This window comes from Cottoperca gobio, chromosome 5 (assembly GCF_900634415.1).
Source record: "Cottoperca gobio chromosome 5, fCotGob3.1, whole genome shotgun sequence".
Classification (NCBI taxonomy): Eukaryota; Metazoa; Chordata; class Actinopteri; order Perciformes; family Bovichtidae; genus Cottoperca; species Cottoperca gobio.
In genome coordinates, this window is record NC_041359.1 from 7,429,140 (window position 1) to 7,450,871 (window position 21,732).

At 43.4% G+C, this 21,732-nt stretch overlaps 1 protein-coding gene across 1 annotated transcript in view; it reads left to right on the top strand.

Moving 5' to 3' along the window:
- LOC115008342 (cadherin-4-like) overlaps positions 1 to 21,732 on the top strand; it is a 207,244-nt gene that overhangs the window by 123,916 nt on the left and 61,596 nt on the right. The window contains 2 exon segments of the mRNA XM_029431890.1: positions 10,979 to 11,205; positions 18,602 to 18,784. Of these exon segments, the coding sequence (XP_029287750.1) occupies positions 10,979 to 11,205; positions 18,602 to 18,784 (410 nt within the window).

The following is a 21,732-nucleotide window of genomic DNA, read 5'->3' on the forward strand; positions in this document are numbered from 1 at the left end:
GGAGCTAAATACAACTGAACGCTGAACAAGACATATTTAGGCGACTAAAATGTTGCAATGAACTTTTATGAACCCAAGACACACTGTGAAAGGGTTAACGTTCTAAACGAAAAATGCAGACAACACCCAAACTGGTCAACGTCGTGGTAGCCACGCCCTAAGCATACACTGCTTTATTGTCTATTTTACTCTAAAGGGGACCATCATTTACAAAATGAACATAATGCAGTAATAAAGAAGACTTGAAACTAGCGATTGAGACCATAAACTCATTAGTTACATATTTACTCAGGTAATAAATTAAGTGAGAAGCAGCATCTTTTTCTTATTGACAGTCAGAATTATTTTTGCAACCAGTGGCGTCGCTCCCTGCTGGCCATTAGAACCACACTGCCCAGACAACCTCCGAATGTGGTCTGTGTGTATGCAAATGTTATGGGTAGGTGATAGCAGTCAATATAGCCGACCCCTGCGATGGCCTTGATCTCCTCCAGAGGATATGAGGAAGAGTTTTGTCCCTAGTCTCGGGGCCGGGAGACTAATGGCTGGCGCTGGCCTACCGCTTGCCCCAGGGGGCTTCGGAGTAGAGACAGGATTAGAGAAAAATGGATGAGAGCGATGGATAATGAGGGAGATCTGTCTTAAGTCTAATCATTGGCTTTAGAAGACATGATCTGAGAGGGAGAGAGAAGATAAGAGGTATGTTTCTTGTTGTGATTACACCTTTTATCACGATTGAACATCCAATAAGTCCCCACTGTCAGCCGCTCAGTACGATTCTTCTCCTCGGTTACAGCAAACATACCACTCATTGATTTACATAAATGTAGAGAAAGTGCAGTTTCAGCTAACTCGGATAAGACGCCTCATTATAGAGACGCAGTGATATACCTTTTATCACTCAAATTTAGTGTTGCCTTTTCCTCCGGCCTCTCTTTACTTAAATGAGTCTGTCAGGCATAACAGATATGTCTGTTCCCTCTCTAAGTGTATATTTCTAATGCTAATATGGCCAATTGTAGGGAATCAAATCAAGATGCTGAACACAGCAGCTAAACAATCACCAGGGAAGGATGCAAACACTTTTATGCAAATAGTACAAGGAGAGGAAAAAGATGTAGAGAAGAATAAAAAGAAGCGGAGAGAATGGGCTGAGAGGGGGGAGAGATCAAATGGGAGAACGTAAGAGGAGGAGGGGGGGAGAAAATTAAAAGCTGATTACCTTGTACCTTCACTTTCTCTGCGAATGGGGAGGAGGGGCAGGGGGAGGAAGCCTGGTTTTAGTCTTGTATTATTTATTATGGCCAGTCTCCAGGGTAATCAAGAGCAGCTAAAAATAACCAGCTAAGAGGTGCTGCACTCATAAACACTGGACACAGTCTGGGCACTGCCTTGTGTACTGTAACTCATTTCCTCACCTGGCCAGAACATATTTAACTGTCAGTTATTATGATAAAAGCCTAACATTATCTAAGAGTTTGTTCTGTGCATGTGTGCAGTGTAGTAGGGGCAATGTGAGTCACACTAGAAAGAAAACACTTGAGAATAATGGGTTTTCATTACAATCACAATCATTATACGGTTGAGTGAGAGTCACGAATATGGAAGTCCCCTTTGTCCCCTGATCCTTGGCCCTAGTTTGCTCACATTCGCCTCTTTGTCACTTGGCCCAGCTGTGGTCCAACCACCTCGCTCTGGGCTATGTGAAATTATTGTATTGTACAGGGAGATAACAGACAGTGTGTAGCCTTGAGGCAGTTTCTTCACTTCATCTCCTTAAAAAAGATATTGCTGTGATAAAGCGCGGATCCTTCTCTGCTCGCGCTAAATTGAAGGGGAAGCCTTGAAGGCAAGGTCTGGTGAGTGGGAGCCGAAAGAAAGAAATAAGAGAAAGAATCGGTTGATATGTTTGCGCAGCTCGCCGTGTTTCAAAAATAAAACATTTCTCATTACCATAAGACTGTATCTGGGGCCACCAGCTCAATTGGGGGAACTTTCAAGGCATTATTGATGTGGAGCCATGTTTCACTGACTTTGCGTGGTCTCAAATTAATGGGTTGCTGCAGAGGAGATGGTGAGCCAAAAGTCATGCAACAAAGAAATCAAAGATAGTGGGTGTTTGTTAAAGTTCACAACAGAGCAAACCTGTGTGAAGTTTAACAACACTTTGTATGCAGTATATTTAAAGATTGTCTACTTACAAATGATTATTCTTTTAAAAAGTTTTGAATCCACTGCTTGGTAATTGAAAAATATCTGCTCACATATCTCCCTTTCATGTTTTCTCTTGTTGTAATATGTAGAATGAAAAATAAAAATATTTTGTCTCCTGAACAAACTGAAAAGATGTCTGACAGGGACAGATCATTTCTTAGGACCTGCTTGTTCAGGCCACCAGGACTCCTGACCTGCGGTATGCTCAGAAGATTCACAAACAAAGCCCCCTACCACGCACGCACACACACACACACACACACACACACACACACACACACACACACACACACACACACACACACACACACACTCCACACAGAGAGGAGAAAAAGCTCCCGGGCTGAATGATGGTGTATTAATCACACTGATGCCTGGCACTGCGATCTGTGACCCAGTCTTTTAATTGCATCCGCTCTGCTTTGCTCCCACTCCCCCTCTTTATCTTGCCTCTTTCCCCTTTCTCATTCCTCAAGCCTCCTCATGCCCGTGCCCATGAGAGGAGGCTAATGCGGAGATAAGAGGGAGGGCCAGCCACGTGCAAAACCGAAACGCTCACGCGGACAGCGAGTGCAGCAGCACTGTAACTACATTCAAGCTATAATGTGGAGCAAAGCTTACTGTGTGATGTGCAGGTGAGGTGTGCAGATAATATTCAATATCTGTGAGGAAATCTTTATAATCCATTGTGACAACCTTGTCTTGTTGCATATGGCCCTCACAACATCCTGTATATGTGGATACATTACAGCTAGATTTGCAGTGAAAAGACTTGCTGTATCCTGACAGGCTTGCAGGGCCTTCTTTTACAGGTATGGACCTGCACAAAGAAGGACAGAAGGAAAACAAAGGTGCAATGGCGCGGGGGCAGTGTGGGTGGATATAGATATAACAGTACACTAACAATGTGACATGGTTTCCTTCAGCACCACAAGTGCACCAGATAACAAGCGTGTGGTGTTTAGAAAGGTGAAACATGAGCACTGACGCACACAAATGCAGGTTGACAACACCTTCTCTCCCACGCATACGCACACACACCCATGGGAACGCAGGGAGTCGATGACAACCATAGCCATTTATGCATCAGCTGTAATAATTGTATATGCAAAGAGCCGGTGTCACACACTCCTACTCCAATGTCCCTCTTCTCTCTCTGTCTCTCTGTCTTTTTAATTCTCTCACTCTGGGTCCCTCGCACGCATGAGCACACACGGCGACACACACACACACACACACACACACACACACACACACACACACACACACACACACTTGAGTCGCAGTGGTTTCCTTTTGTGAGAGCGAGCTGTCAGAGGGAACTGTGTGGGCTTTTGTTAAAACAGAGAACTGCAGAGGCAGAGAAATTCATTTCCAACTGCGGCAAAAAAAAAAAAAAAGCCTTTTCAGGAAAGTCACATTGTACCTGCAGTGTTTTAAAAACAGCAGCATGTAAATTGAATTAGTTATGAGCATTCCTGTGGGGGCACAGTGGGCTGTATTTCAAAAGAGTTTCAAGGGTTGTGGATGTACCGCATGGGGGGCCTCGGGTTTGACTACAGATCCGCAAGACGGTGCACTTTAGTTGTGATAAATCACGACATCTGAAAACAGATTTTTACATCTTTACTTGCCAATCATGCCGGCTCCACTGCAGCTAATTCACCGCCCACTGAAAGGTGTAAACTTTTCTCATTTCTTTTGCCTCTCGTAGGTTGAAAGAATATTTCAAGTGTAATGTCTCTTGGGTAGCTGCTATAATGTCACTTTCAGGAGACAAACCTTGTACATTTAGTCTCTCTTCATGTTTAGACTTAGACTGGAGGATCGCATGCACTTTTGTAGATTGTTTAAATTCATCAAAACCTTTTGGTTACACAATGAGAACATTTTAAAAAAAAGCCTGGCAGTCAAGCTGGAAACAAGGCAGCTGCTGAAAAGCTGATTCTGGATAAAGCAAAGGATCTTATCCCTTAGTCTGCAAATTAAGGTTTTTTTGTGTAATTTGTGATGAAGTTTAGCATTAAAACAGTAATTCAGCTTATTGTGAGTGACATTCATTTAAACTGGTGAGTGAAATCAGATCTGCCATTTTTAATTATAGAAAATTAAAACTACGATTAAAATGGGCAATTAATGATGAGCTATCAATTTATGTGCACACAAAGTTGAAACTGAAGTCACACTGAGATATTGCAGCACTCTTTACAGCTTCGATGTGTTCTGTATTTTAGTCGTATTCTTCACTGTGCTCCGTGCGACTGTCTATCACGGCCTGCAGGCAAATAATACTGTTATTTGCAAATTGTGTGGGTGGCGTTAATTTTCCCGCTGGCTTGAGGAAAGCAGCAGGATACCAGAGGGAATGTTTACTTAGCACAGTGCCACGACTGTGATGAACAGCACCTAACAATAAGAGCTCCATATGCTCAGTCTGGACCTATTTACACACTCCGCCCGTGGTATTATCTCTCCCAAGTATGCCACAGTGAGACCTTTCACTTATCTTTACAACTGTGCATAAAGGGGGATATTTTGTGTCCCGCATCAACCCAATTATGTGCAGTGTGTTTGCTGTCAGGCGTCTCTTGTAGCTGATATCATAATCTTTATTTATACACTTTTTTTAAATCACAAAAAGTAAATCACTTCATTAAATAAACAGATCAAATGATCAGCAGAAGTGATAAATACAAAGTGAGACATGCGGGATAAAAGCAAAAATCATAAAAAGGACACTAAGAACAGTAATAAAGGTTGTTACGTATATGAAAGCAGGTCTATAAAAAGATCCATGTAAGTTGTAAAAATGATCTGCAAAATCACATAATCCCTTCTAACACCAGTTAACAAGTGTATAAATGCTTGCAAATCTTGACCTTTTATGTGAATTCTTTTTTGCACCACTTTTAAGTCTTTCGCTCTCAGCTTACTTTAAGGTAATAACTGACCCACCAGGGTGCCCGTTCTTTATGTCTAGGCCGTTGGCTCAGGTCAGCTCTGGGGAGAAAGTGCCTCAGTCTGCAAGGAATAAGAGTGTAGGGAGCGGAAGATAGAGGAGGACAGGTGGGGGGGAGGGGGTTGAACAGGGAGGACATAAGGACAGTATGAGGCAACAAGGACGGCTGAGCTGTGACATTGGAGAACAGGGAAAGTGGATGAGACGGGCGGAGAGACGGTGACAGGAAGAGGAGAGAATGGCAGAGAGGGGAGGCGTGCGCGGTCGACAGGTGAACATGGTGTAGGCTGAGGCAGAGGGATGAGGGAGGCAGGCTCCGTGTGGATGCACAAAGCAGGCTGTGCAGAGCGAATAACTGCCAACTACATTATGCACATGTAATGTTTCCATACAAGAGCGGCCTTGGCCTCCCCTAGGGTATTGTCCTGGGTCTACAAGCAGGAAGAGACAAAGAGCATGAGCCTCTCTCTCTCTCTCTCTCTCTCTCTCTCTCTCTCTCTCTCTCATACACACTCTCTGTGCATGGAGGACTTTGTGGTCGGCAGTCACGGCTGCTTGCCCGCTCTGTTTTAGCCGTGTCTGTCCTGCAGTAGCCGCTCTGTTGGACAGCATGTTCTCTGCCGTGTACGAGTCCAGAGAAGAGCAGCCGAGCAGAATGACACCAGCCTCAGCAGCCTGCCAAACACTGTGGATGGCAGGACGCACTAAAATATACAGAACACACTCTGACACACAGAGACACACAAACACGGGAGCATGCACACACACACACACACACACACACACACACACACACACACACACACACACACACACACACACACACACTCAGAGAAGCTCAAACAGGAACACAGAGGCAGACCGACACACACACATTTGCACTTATCTAAGCTACGAAACAAAAGAACTGAATGCAAACACACACTCGGACACACTTGAGCTGGTGGCTCAAAGAAATACTTCAGCCCGCAATGATCATTTGTGTATCAATAACTCACCCGGTGTTACATTGAATTTGTGAAGACATTTTTTTTTATTCTCGCATGCCTCTCCGGCGACCAAAGAATCCAAACACTGAGAAAGGTCTTAATGAATTTAAGTAAATAGGAGCCGCCTTTAACAACCGCAAAACTATATCTAAACATTTGTTTACAAACTCACACAACTTGTGCAGTTTAATCCAAGTCTCTTTTATCCAGTCGTCTGCTCTCTACTTCCCAAACACATGCATTTTCACTAAAACCTTAGTATTTAATACATCTCAGCATAAACAGTATCCCGTTTGCATTGTGAAGTATTCCTTTAATAGCCCTTATGTTTTCCCTGGAAACCAAGGCAAAGCACATGGACACACACACAATGACACACTCATAGACCGAGAATCCAATTGACACAATTTATCTTCAGTCAGAAGGCTGTTACCATAACCAGCCAGGCAAAAATAATTGTCTCTACTTTTACACAGTTTAAACTGCTGATTCTGAACAGCTGAGATGGCAGTTTGAAGCAACACTATCAGCCTTCCCATACAGCGCATCAGCCATGGCCACACACTTCCCCCATGTGTATTTTATAGTACTATGCAAAGATTATTTCAACACATTAATTCACATTTCAGTCCATGCTGTTTGCATGGAATACGTTCAGAAAGTCGCCCGAGCTTCGGGCTGCAGAGAGGTCATGAAAAGTGAGTGCGTTTTCTTGACAGTCTTCTTCGCCCTGACAGATTAGATATAGAAACGGACAGCAGTACCAGCACGGAAGCAGAAAACAATGTACTGATATAACTGGGAGCAGCATCAAAATGTATTTTAGTCACCTGAAGCTGTTATCTATGCTCTTTTCAAGCCACCAGACTCAAAAACAAAAAACAAACAGTAATTCTACCCTGCAGAACATGGGACTTGCTGGTCTACCGCTGCCTTAATTGGGGAGTTTTGTTGTGTTATTATGTGAGAATTTGTTGTTACAGGGTGGGATAGTTCAAATTCACCAAAGTTGCACAATAACACCAATAATCTGACCGAGCCAGGCAACTACACACAGGCAACTTCTGTGTTCTGCAGGTAAAATTACAGCTTTTTGTCAATGAAGTCTGGTGGCTTTGAAGAGAGCATAGAATGGATACAACAGCTTCAGTTCCCCGTCGGAAAGGACTGACTAGCAAGGTAGAGCAGTGAAAATATTCTTAATACAGCATACACTTACATACATTTTGCTGCTGCCCCCGTCATCAGTACATCGGTACACTGCTTGTGTTCCCATGCTCGCATTTCTGTCTGCTTCTCCATACTGGGGGCCTGCTACCAAACTACCCCTTTAACCCTTAAACATTCATAGAAGAACTGCTGGTGAATGGATCCACCTTTGTATCTGTGACGACTGAGAGACATTATTTAATTTCATTCATAAAAACATACAGAAGACATACAAAGTGGCAGGTTTAAAATAACTGTGTGTAGTTAATGCAGAGAGACGATGCAGTGAATGTAGTCAGCTGTCCCACATAGCCAGAGGCCAGACCTGCACTCAGCCCCTCTGTCTCTTCCCTTCAGTCCCGCTCCAGATGAGCTGACCAGGTGATGATTTTAAGTTCAGCGGCAGAATTGATTTAACCTGCAGTAAAATATATATGTGGGTTGTTTATTTTTATTTTTATTGATGACTTTGAAGTTTACTGACCTTCAGGGCCGTCAGCCAGAAGCCTCGTCTTCATTTATTCATTTCAAGTTCAATTTTTCGTACAAAGGCATGCCGTGGTTTGCCAAGTGTAACATGACAAAACGAATTACACGCACTGGAGAACAATTACAACAAATAAGCAAAGATTAGTTATCAACAGTGTTAGTCTTCATTCACTGGTTCTGTTTCCATTATGATGTGACAGCAATGAATAATTGGCATTGCTACGTTTGCATATTAGCTCCTCTTGTTTTAAAACAACAGATTTTTCTTTTCTTTTGAAGGCTCAGAAGATTTTTCTAATTACAGTTTTATTTTATATATTTTGTAATTTACCTCCATCTCTTTTTTCTGTAAGTGTTTTCTACCGCTTTCTCCTTTTATCCTACCATCTCTCTCTCTCTCTCTCACTCTCTCTGTCTCTCTCTCTCTCTCACTCTCTGTCTGTCTCTCTCTCTCTCTCTGTCTGTCTCTCTCTCTCTCTCTCACACTCTCTCTGTCTCTCTCTCTCTCACTCTCTGTCTCTCTCTCTCTCTCTCTCTCTCTCTCTCTCTCTGTCTCTCTCTCTCTCTCTCACTCTCTCTGTCTCTCTCTCTCTCACTCTCTGTCTGTCTCTCTCTCGCTCTCTCTCTCTCTCTGTCTGTCTCTCTCTCTCTCTCTCTCTCTCTCTCTCACTCTCTCTGTCTCTCTCTCTCACTCTCTGTCTCTCTCTCTCTCTCTCTCTCTCTCTCTCTCTCTCTCTCTCTCTCTCTCCTCTCTCTCTCTCTCTCTCTCTCTCTCTCTCTCTGTCTCTCTCTCTCTCTCTCTCTCTCACTCTCTCTGTCTCTCTCTCTCTCACTCTGTCTGTCTCTCTCTCTCTCTCTCTCTCTCTCACTTTCTCTGTCTCTCTCTCTCTCACTCTCTGTCTGTCTCTCTCTCTCTCTCTCTCTCTCTCTCTCTCTCTCTTTCTCTCTCTCTCTCTCTCTCTCTCTCAGACGCACACATGCACAGTTTCTCTATCAGTATCTCGTCTCTCATTCTGCTGCTTTCATCTCCATTTAACTGCGTGGCAGATCAGATCCCACCAACTGATTTTAATGTGCTTTGTGAACAGGATTTTTAATGAGCAGCAAAACATTTATGAATATCTTCACACTAAGATGTGTTAGGAATCAGGATTATGGTCCTGCCCCCCCTGCGGCTATACACTAGTAGGCGGTGAATGGTAAACTGAGAGGTGGCCCGGTGCCCTCACAGAAAATCAAATACATTCCTCCAACAATGCCGCTCTATGGCAGCGCCTCATAGACCTGCACATGTGTGTGTTCCCATGCCAACTGGCACCGCCGCGGCACACAGGACAACACACTGACCCTCGGAGACCTTGCTATTGTAGAATTAACATCCAGATTAATATATACACCAGCTGAGGATAGACATTCTCCAACTAGCTGTGGTTTGAACTCACTCCTACGCGTATGCACACACAGGCAGGGACACACTAGCACGCATTCAAAAGCAGCGCTTCGCAGTGCGCGTGTCCTTAAGCCTCACTTCTCCAGCTGCACCACAAGAGACCTGTCTAAGTGACAACAATTAGCCTGCTCAGTTCAAGCTAATTGAAGTCATTTACATAATACATGCCTGCCATCACAATTCATCTGCGGACAATTCAAGCAGGCCTGTGTCACATTGTCACAACCTGATGTTAGATCGTCCCCCCTCCCGCCTTGATAAATGATCCCCAAAGTAAGGCAATCATTTTACACACAAAGCTCATCACTCACATAAGGATTGTTCTCCACTGGGCTGTATTTTTTTAATGACAATATGGATTGCATTTGCCAACGCAGACAGATGCGCACATAGTCAAAACTCTGTTTACCATCCTTCCCATTACCCGTGCAATTACTCAGAGGTTGAAAACAAGCAGCCTTGTTTGTGCGACGCAAAGCCGCAGTGGCCGACGAGATCACAGGCTTTATTAGCCTGTTGTTTTGTGTGCTGCTTTTGACAGGAAGCTGGGCAATAAATTAAATAGATGGCTTGATACTGTGCAGAACTCTTCACGCTGGATTTTTTTGAAAAATCAAGCTGCCAAAGCTCATAACAGGCGATCTGTTCCCTGGGTGATTTATGAAATCAATTTGTCTTATTATCAGCAGCCAGAGTTTGTGAGATAAGATCAGAGCACTTGTGTGTGTGTGTGTGTGTGTGTGTGTGTGTGTGTGTGTGTGTGTGTGTGTGTGTGTGTGTGCTAACATAAAAGACACGTTGAAAACAACAAATCAGTCATTCTCATGCCATTGCGTCATGCTGTGAGTCATGGGATAATGAAGCATTGACTTTTGATTAAATTTGGCAATGGAAAGAAAGCATTTTTGGAATAGTCGTGTCTGAGTCTGTTGGTTTCTGCTGTGTTTTGTGTGGTGTAATGGTATATTCATGTCAGCTGTCTCTGGAGAATCTGCTCTGATGCACTCAGGAGCTCAACACCATCTCCCTATGACCAGCTACACCCAAACCATCCTTCCATACTGCTCTTACACTTACATTACTCTGGAAAAAAACAGAATACGTTTGTGTGTGTGTGTGTGTGTGTGTGTGTGTGTGTGTGTGTGTGTGTGTGTGTGTGTGTGTGTGTGTGTGTGTGTGTGTGTGCAAACACAAGAGTCCTCCAAGCTCCCATTCTTTTGTCTCAGTCAGGCAGAACCCTCCAAATGTCATTCAAGTCGATGCTCCATGGCCTGGCAGCAAAGCATGGAACGCAATCGGGCCAGTCAGCCTAATGTGCTTTAGACCTTCTCTTCATGCTTTTCCTGGAGAAGCTGAGGGAAATGCTGTTTTAACATCGCTATCCGTCTAGTTTGTGAGAACAATGATGTGAAAAAGAATTAGGTGGCCCCCTGTGTACTCCGGTTCAGAAACAGATAAGCAGTTTGTTTTGCCAAAGACGTCAAAGCGGGGAATCAAAAGCGACAGTGGAAGGGATGAGATATTTCAAGATAAGTCTTGATGGATGCAGGTTAATCTTAAACCTGCCAGATGTGTCAAGGATTTGCGAACACCTCGGCAAGTAAATCTCACTGTGCGGCTCTTTAACTCTGTACCCCTCCCCTCTCCCCTTTCTGTCCGTCTCTGCAGTGAAGTTCGAGGATTGTCAGCGCAGCAGAGAGGTGGGCTTTGTCAGCAGCGACCCCAACTTCAGCGTGAGGCCTGATGGGTCGCTGTATGCCGAGCAGGAGCTGGCCAACCTGTCAGAGCCCGTCCAGTTCATGGTGACGGCCCGGGGGCTCCATGACCCGCACATCTGGGAGACCACCGTGAAGCTAGCCCTGGCCGGACATCCGCATCCTTTAGCCCTGACAAAGGTAACGATGGAATACTTAAACACAAGGGCACAACGTTGGGAGCGCTGACCCACTGGGTACTTATCACTAAAATGCCTCCTGACCATTGCCCAGCTTAACCTCTGTTGAAAAAGAACTTTCCAGAGGTGGAAGGTGTTAAGGTTGAGTGAGGTTCTGGCTATGTGATGGTATCATTTTATGCTGCTGCATTTGTTGTTTGGTTTTTATGTGTTGGGCTCCAATTTTGGACAACAAATCTCTTAACCTTTTTCTTTTACAGAAGCCCTGCTAGGCAAGGAAGAAAAAAATATATGTTTTTGTAGTTCAGCAAGAAAGTGGCTTCCTCACGTCAATTTCAGGAGAAATGTATACACATCATATTAATATTTTAACCGGGAAAATGTAATAGTTCTGCATTGGGACCTCTAGTATTCAGAGCAAGGAGTTTGTGAAAAATAGGGCTTAGAAGTAAGCAGGTACTTCAATGTGCCAGATCCAATTAATTAACATTTCATGCCTAATCAGTCAACACATGGTGATTACAGATCTTTGATTTAAATATGTTCAACTGTAGTTACTTCCAAGGGTTGGAAAGCTAAACCTAATTATATTTAATAAACATATTCCAGAAGGATTTAGATGGGATAAGAGGATTTGAAACTGGATTTGAATTCAATAAAATGCTATTAAATCCAATCCTACCGTAGGTTGTCTTCTGATTAGATATGCTTCATTGTTTGTTGCAGAAAGTGTCAAGCCGCTTCCTGATGAAGGAACTGATCAGAAGAACTAATGCCTCCTGTTTTCACAGTCCTTCTTTTAACATTTACATGACACATTTACACAATACTTTCACCTGTGTGTCTCTGACCCTGCATGTACAGCAGTTGACATGCAGTGCTTCTTTGTACGTGACAAGTAGAGACAAGGCTCTATTTGCTATCAGAGACTGTAAAACTGCCACTGCTACTGATCTCCATCACCGGGCTGCACTTTGTTGAGCGACAAACCCATTATCATTTTTCCTCAACTTGTTGAATGCCATTGGGCTTAATGTTCAGTCATGTTTCTAATCATGACGAAAAGCCCAAAACTCATGTAGCTAAAGCAATTGCAGAGTGAGGATTAAAATTCTGCCCACTCCTGGCAGTGCAATAATGGAGACTGGGAAATAATTGACATTGATTGAGCTAATGTTCCACTCTGGTGGAGTCTGCGAGGACCAGGTGATGTAGTTTTGCCGGGTAATTATGTTCCCCACATCATGGAGCTGGAAAAAGATTCAATAACTGAGCAAATAAATAAGTGTGTTCTCTCTAATCACATGGAAATTTGAAAACAAGCTTGTATACGTACAGTGCAGTACGCATTTATGCCAGAACACTGTTTACATGTGTGCTTGTCACTGTTCCTAGTGCTACAGTAGAATGTAGTTCCTATCTCCTAGTACGCCCTGAGGAAAAATGAAAATGAATCCTTGTTTCATTAAGAGCATAGTCATTAAGACATTTAGTTTTTAAAATAGAACATGGGCTACAGGATAATGTCAGACAGGAACAGGATTGAACCAAAATGTACTTGTTACATAATGTAGAGTCCAATACTAACATGTCTGATTCACCCACATTATTAAAACTGCATGAAATTGAAGGAATGGAGTAAAACATTGAGTGACAACCTCCACAAGGCTGAAAAATCACCCTTTTATACAGTTTCACTTACATCTACTATTTATGACTTGAGTAAGAAGGATGACATTTCAAGTGATCGTAGTTAAGCTGTAGACCTATTTCGTCTGGCTGACTAATTTATTTGTCACATTTTGAACTTTCCACAATTTATCAATCATTGAAATGCAGCTCTCGCTTCAATTGACTTAGAATAAGCAGATAATCGGTCCATATAGAGCAGAGTCTGGTTTCCATCTGTGACCTGATATAATATTCGCCCTGCAGTCGAGGCTCTGACTCTGGCGAGGTCGTGTCGTTTCAGTCCATCTGGACTACCTGTTCCCGGCTGCCTTGGGTTTGTGTCTCATTGACATTGGTGGGTGATTTCAACATATTAACCCAGAGAAACATACATTGAACATTTGGGAAAAAGTCTAACTTAAATATAGACCAGATGGTGTTGGATAAGAAAGTCCGGGAATGACCAAAGTGATTTAAATTCATACTGATGCATGTCTGTACCACATTTTATTGCAATCCATCCAATAGTTTACAAGAAATGTCACTCAATACCACAAATGTGAACCTGATGGTGGCTTGATAGGAAAAAGCAGGGAATCACAAACATCAGCAGAATACATCGTCTGGAGACCATGAATGTCTGTACAAAATGTCTTGGCAAGCCATCCAATAGTTGTTGAGATTGTTCAGACCATCTCTAGCACCATGCAGCCTGAATGGCTAAAACATGGCGTACATGTCTTACCTGCTACATGCTGTGTTTGTAGATTCACGTGGTAAACCTGTTCGTACAAACTGACAAAAGAGAATCTATAGGCACTGTGTGTCTGCGTCCGCAGTGTGCAAAATATACTCGGCCACAAGTTGCACCAATGGAGAATAGAGTCCCATCCTCTCTAACTGAGGTCTTGTAAGTTTTCTTTGTTTGCCATAATGAACTTGTGGGTCGGAGTTTATACACTTACGCAGGTATAGGTAAATGTAAGAGTAAAGAACAGCTGTTCTCTGCTGTAAGACTGTACACTGTCCCACATATGTTTCCCTTGATATATAGCATTAGGGCACTCGGAGACCGCAGACCAGGCCAAGGCTGTTTCCATAAATAATAAAGTAATGCGTGTATATGCTCCGTGATTGGGATCTGCTCCATTGTATTGGCTTCTTCCCGTGGCCCATGATACGCCCTTCCACAAATTTTCATGAAAATCAGGCCAATACATATCTGACAAACAGACAAACAAACCAACAAACCGCACCGAAAACATGACCTCCGTAGTAAGTCAGTTAACATGAGTGTGTTTGTGCAGTTTAGGTCAATGATTTCACATCATGTTCCCTTTTTCTTAAGAACTGCAAAGCTATAACTATTAAATGAATGGCTAACTATGTTATTGATCTATTAATCAGTTTGAGTATTTCTCAAAGAAGATTCTCTGATTCCAGCTTATTAAATGTGATTATATCCTGGTTGCTTCACTCCTCTGTGACAGTGAACTGAATATCTTTGAGTTGTGGACAGAACAAGAAGTTTGAGGATGTCATCTTGGGCTTTGAGAAACACTGATCGACATTTTTCAACATGTTCTGACATTTAGAGACCAAACAACTAATCAATTAAACAAGAAAATAATCAACAAATTAACCGTGAATGAAAATAATCTTTAGTTGCAGCCCTATCATCCTCTTGGAGTTCAGTAAACACACACAGAGGCGAGTAGTCGTATCAGAGCCCATCTCTTTGTTCTGAAAGTCAATAGTTAATTTTAGAATAGAGGTAATCATAATCGCATCACCTAACCGCAACCTACCTCTGCGTTATCAACATGGCATCGGAGGATACAAACAGCTCAGGATATCCTCTCCTCTCAATGGTGATTAAAAGACAGACAGCTCAAATAGCAGCTCATTTAGATAGATACTGTGTGGGGAGAGGTGTTGTAGTGTAACAAATTGTATGCTTGGTTCATCTATACTCAGATGAATTAGCGTCAACATAGAATACACTGTGGCTTGTTTTACTCTCGCTTTGTTATACAGCACTAGTGAATGCATTGATTTGCTTTTAATAACGGGCTTAGTTTCTCACTGCGCTGTTTTAGCAGCAGGAATTATTATACTTGGAACGATCAACCAGCTCATTTTAGTATTTAATTTTTCCAGTGTACAATACCAGAGCAATTGAAGTGTAGAGCATCTTTGGCTTGAGAGCCCTTTCCGCTGTATCTATGTACTCAGGCTATCGCACCTCACACAGGTAGGGCCTCTCGTTGAATGCTCTCCAACTCATACTGATTTCATGGCACGTTGGTTTGCCTTCTCCACCAGCTTAGAGCCCATCAGTTATGCACCACTGGATTTGGAGTTGACTGGTTGCCGGAGCGGGTTTTAGTGCTTATTTAATTAGCATTTTTACCGCACTCTCCCCAGACAGCCTCACCTGTTCAAGGTAGATTACGGAGAAGGCCGGCAGCAGGGTGGAACGTAGGACCCGGGGGCCCGCTGGTCGTTGAAAAGCAACACCGGCAAGGTTGGATGGTTGCGCTTTTGCTGTGTGCTTAAACTTTGTGATTATAGCCTGATTATGTTGACAATCCATACTGGAAAGCTGCAAGTCTCAACAGGCAAATAGCAGCTATGAGAATTTTATATAAAGTGAGATTTAAATGTTATTTTTCTTCACTTTAGTTTTTGAGAGAATATCTCATGGGAGAACATTCACTAGCACTGTTATCCCTTTTTTATATAGCGAACCAGCAAAAGGAACTGCAGCACTAAAGACATACACAAATAACATCAAAAGACCTGAATCAACACACACGGAACAGAGAATGGGGAATGAGCACACACTCGTATTGTATTGTTCTGCCTGTTTGTCAGATAACCTCCAGATGTCAGCTCCAGGGCCCGGCGGCTGCAGCCCTAAAGAATGCCCCAGCAATGTGCAGCCTGCCTGGGAGCAAGGAGCTGCCAGCTGGCCCTGGCTGCCTCTGGGTTTCAGGAGCCCCGGGCGCATCGGGGACACACTAACCGTCTCCTTGTCATGTTTTCACGCACATGTACACTGTGGGAGACATGCAGACAAATACTCCCGCACATATGTTCATGCATTATTTTTACACATTTACACGTCCGCATGCCTGCATCAAGGTCAGCCTCACACATGATTTCCCATATGTGCACATGGGCATGGCTTATCACACTGCACATGCACATACTGTATTCATACACACACATTCAGACACAAAAATCCCCAAACCCTAATAAGCACCTAGCTTCACGGCAGCCCATGGAGAGCTTTTTCCACTTTTTCTTTCTTCCCTTTGTAATTCTGGTATTGTCACAATGCCAACAGCCTGTCATCTGCCATGCTGTTTGAAAGTGACAGTCACATGCAGCCACTACGCCGATATCATCCACAAGCAGATTCACAATAAAGGACGTCTCCCTTTCATTGTCCCTCTCCGTGTCTGTCTCTCTGCCTTACCGTCTCTCTTCTTCATTTCTTGTTTTGGCAACATTTCCAAAGGAATGTTGGGGCCCGACCAATCGGATGCTTCAACCTCGTTATCGTCAGGCCTGACGGACTACCTACGTCAGAGGACTGGCTGGCGTATAGAGTGACTATTCATTTATTGTGTTTTTCTGCAGATAGCCTGGAAAAAGGGAGATACAGACTTAATCATGATCACAGAAAACTGGAGTGAGAATAGATGAGGAGTGCTGTGGTATTATATATATAATACGTGTCCATCTGCACTGACATGGAGACGGTCCTGATGATTCATCCTCATCTGCCACAGAGAATGTTGTTTATCCGCTCTTGCATGTTGTTTTTTTGAACATGATGTTTGTTTTCCCTTGTTTGTTTCAAATGAGTAAATATACACACAGCCACATATTCACAGACAGAGACTAATTCCACCTGCCGCCCATGGAGGGGGCTGGCTGCACCCCCGTGCCAGTTGGTACCTGTGAGTGTTTTGGATGAGTGGATCTGGAACAAGAGTTATCTTATCTGGGAAACACATCTGGTCCCCTAGCTCCTCTCTCTGTCCTCTAACCATCCGCCGGTCGGTCACACTGCTCCCTCTACGCCGTGCTCCTGCCCAGCTAAACCCTCAGCCCCGGCTGTCCAGAGGTCCGCACTGGGTTTGCGGTCCAATCCTCTGAGCAGTGAATGCGTGAAGAGTTTAAACAACAAAAAGAGGAAGAAATATACACTACACTTTGCTCAGGCACAGCTTACACTCTGCCTCTCTCACAGGCAAAGCAGGTGTAGCCTATATTGCTATGATGAACTGCCGGCCTGTGTTTGGCGTGGGCAACACGTTGTCTGTGTGACAGCGCTGTTTGTGCTCCAGGTGGGATGAGCAGGAGCTGTGCTTCAGGTGACTGCAGCACACCTGCCAGTGAATGTGTGTGCGTGTGTGCATGTGTGCGTGTGTACATGGGGTGCAGAGACAACAATAGGATTAGGTGGATTACAGCAATACAACCATTTTACACAGGAGGACACCATAGAAGATGGGGGAAAAACACTCTCTTTTACCCACCCTTCTAACCCTCATTTTACCAGGCAAGATGAGTAAGAACACAATCTTCTCTCTGCAGCTGTAGCTGGAGTGAGTCATTGCAGAAGGTTGTATACACACACCCATACATTCCCACAAAGGTTGCCCATATTACCGTAGTGCTGTATGATGTCGAATGTACCTCAACTTCAAAAATAAGAAGCACACACATCCAAACCAAAGTGCAGGGCAGTCCGTTTCTCTCTGCTGCTCACCTTGTTATTACGCTGGTATTTTATCAATACCGGTTTCATCTGATGCTAGGCTTCTGTCAGGGCTAAGGGTCACTTTGTTTTCTGTCTATAGGACGGACAGAGAGGACAGGGACGGGCACAAGCGGCAACATCTGGGTCTGAAAAGTGAAGCCAATGTGGAAGTGCCTTATAATTGCAGTGGGAGACTCTACTGGTTGCAAAAACAAGACCGATTGTATAAAAGTCTGAGAAAATAACCCTACTCCTCACTCAAAACATTTTCCTGACGAGCTTATGGTCTCAATCGCTAGTTTCAAGTCTTCTTCAATACTGCATTATGTTTATTTAGTAAATGATGGTCCCATTTAGAATAAAATAGACGATAAAGTCGGGTATGCTTTAAGGCACTTTGTACTTAGCTCCTCCCTCTCGTGTCATCCATGGTCACTGGTTGCAAAAAAACACCAAACTCGAGGCTTCAAAACCGCAGTCCACAAACCAATGGGTGACGTCACTGTGGCTTAGCTACGTACACTTCTTATATACAGTGTATGGACTGGCAGGAATAATGTTTGATGCTTGAAAAATCTGTGCAGGGATGCAGATGAAGCAAAGCACCTCGGTGGACAAAACCCAGCCATGTAGTCTCGGGGAGGTCTCGCTTTCTTAGCCTAGGGCTTGGGCAGGCTAAGTGTGTCTTGCCATGAACCTGATGAAATGTGATGCAGCAGCATTCAGAACATTTTTTATTTATATTTCCTTGTGTTTGCCGCCATGTCACTTTCCCAAAATGGGCTTACATCAGTTTCAATTTTAGCAGAGGGGAAAACTGTTTACAGCACTTTATAGATTCGTCTTCCAACCTATTGTGGCGAAATGGCATCCGTCAAATGATAATATGCGCAAGTTATTCAATGCGTAGATGTGGCATCATATTATATGTCTATGTCTTTCTTTTCAGGTTGGCATTGAAGAAATGCTGTCAAGAGCCTGGGACTCCCAACCCAGAGTTATCAAGTTCACTCGAAAACATCAGAGGAGCTCGTCTGCCAATGGGCTGCGGCGACAGAAGAGAGACTGGGTCATCCCGCCCATCAATGTGCCTGAAAACTCCCGAGGACCCTTCCCTCACATGCTTGTCAGAGTGAGTGACAGTTTGTATAATTCCAGTAAAATACCACACACGATGTGGAATGTCTTTGCAAAACTTTTATACAACTTGTTTTTGCAGAATAAAAAGATAATATAAGTAGACAGCCCATATATTGTTTCTAAGTACTTACTCAGGTCAGGCAAGAGAGAAGAGTGGGAATATAGAGAAATATCTCTTACAATCACCGTGAGGCCAAGAGACACCCAGCAGGCTAAAAGCGCTGCTCTTGTCTCCGATTTAAGTCATGATGCCAGGTGATTTGTCTGCTGTGCCTCTGGGCGCCACAGACAGGCAGATGGGAAAAAAATAATCCTTGCTTGGAAAGCACACGAATACGCACATCATGCTTGGTTTCAGAGAAATGGATCTAAGGATTACTCAGGAGTATTCTCTCTCAGTGGCGTTCCTCCACCTGTTAGTATAGCTGCTGAAGTATGTTTCATATCACAGTGCATCCTTTTGTAGATTACAGCACGTCTGAATCAATGGGTGATAACATCCATGTTCTGAGGCCTGGGGGCCTCAAAACAACACTTTTGAAGATCAATACACAATACGGTAATAAAGCTTCATGCACAGTTCGCACAGGATGAAAGTACTACAAAAAAAATCTAATACTTAAAATCTTAATTTAAATCAAATGTATTACATAACATACTCTCATGCTATAAATGATTAATGAATTAACAAAATGCTATAATAGAGACGAGAAACACGGGGAGGAGGAGGAGGATGTAGAGATGTCTAATTTAGTTCATAGCCCACATGCAGCCCAATATAATCTCAAGTGGGCCGGAGCTGTAAAACCATCCCTTTTAAATAACAACACCTCCAAATGTTTCCCTTTCTTTTAGTGTAAAAAAGTACAATTCATGAATCATCCTTTTACAAAACAGATGATGAAATGCCTGAGATGTCGTAAGAAAAACAGTGTAATCTCAACAACATGTCTCAGTGTAGATCACTGTCATTACAGGTGCAGTACAGTTTACAGATCGCTGATCTAAAAAGACACCTTTAGTCACGTGTAGTCACATTTTGGTATTTTACTTCTTTGTGATTCAAACAACTCAATCAACAATTGTCCATACATTTCCAATCCTGTGTCTTAACGCTGCACCACACCGATGGAAAGCTATTGAGGAAGCAGGTTAAATGATCCCCTGCCTTACAACATTTAAAGTGTTGCCAGTGCAATAGGGTTCCACCAATATTGTTTTTAAATAGAAGTATGATGCAGATTATGTTGTACTGAAGCTGCTAATTGACAATATATTGCACAATGTTCAATATCTTGAACTATGACCACAATAAGTATTTCATGTTGAGAACTATATTCTGGTCAGAGCCTGTGAAACAGCATTTTACATGCAGTAGGCTACTCACTGTTTCCCTTTCTCCTGAAGCCTGGCACCTCTTAGCTTTTACATGTGCACCAGTATTGGGGTGTATAGGATATCAGAGCATTGTATTGAAAAATGAATAGCATTAGCGAAAGGAAAAACTCTGTTTCTTCATCGTTTCAAAAGTGAGCTGCTTTAGTTGCCACCATAGTGTCACTTGGGTGAAGCCCGCCCGCGCAGATAGTTTGCGGCGTTCAATTACCCGGGCTAAGCTGTGTACATGCAACATAATCACGCTTTGTTACGGAGAACTCCAGCAGCCATATTCAGGTTTCTCCCTTATGGTGTTTACATGTGCAAACACATTAAAGGGATACTCCAATAACCCCATCATAAACGGGTTATTGTCAACGAGTCATCGAAGTTTTATAACTGTGACTAAGCTACCACTTGGGAAGAATTATGTGGAAATATCATCTAGAGATATAGACTTTCTACCATAATAAAATGATTTGCCACCTTGGCTGATGAAATGTTGTCCTGCGCCCATGGACTAAGAGAAGACATAATGACATGACATTGGTAATGTAACACTTACATCATGTGCGGCCACTAAACCACCAGGAGCCAGATGCACATGACCCTGTAGATCCATGACTACTTTCCACTCCCAGTCAGACTTAGATGTGCCCTTCATGCTTCTGCTTGAACATGAATACCTCTGTCAGCTCTGCTTGTCACTATGGTTTCTATGTATATGCGTCATTCATACATCTGGCTCCAGAACTCGAAAGGATTGAATTTTGCCCTGCAGATTATTCACAGTTCTATTGTTCTCAAAATAAAAATGTAAAATGTATAAAACCAGTTCATAACTACAACTAGTGGATAACAGCAAATATTAGAAATAATGAAAATCTAAAGCAAGTTTCCCGTGGAGGCATCATACCCTGAGCTCTGTGCTGCTACTCTAAACTTTCCTCACTCAAGGCTTCTTATCAGACACCCAGACAGACGTGCAGCTTTCTGCTGGCATTTCTGACACACACACACACACACACACACACACACACACACACACACACACACATATATACCCACTAACATACATACATGCAAAGTCCCTTACGCCCATTTGTACAGCGAGACTTACACTCCTGGATTACGGAAATCGCCTTTCACCAACGTGTTTGCGAGAGTAAAGATTTTCCACTAAAGCAGGAAACACTCACCCTCAAACAAAACACGCGCACAGCAGGGCCGTGGAGTGTCAGGGGAGGCACCTAATTGTGCTGCTCTGCTGGAGAAAATGACCCTCTTTTATCCCCGTTTCACATGTCGGGTGTTCGATGGTTGGATTAAACCTCAAGGGCTTCATTTGTGCGTGTGGCCATGTGAGTGTTGAGGTTGGCTTAGTTTGCGTGCGTGCGTGTGTGTGTGTGTGTGTGTGTGTGTGTGTGTGTGTGTGAGTTGCTTCCAGCTATACTGTATGTGAACACAATATAGGTGTGTCTCAGCCCTCAGACACAGCTGAAAGCAGTGCACTATGGGGGATGTGACTCATGCTGTCTCTCTGCAAGACAGCTCTCCATTCTG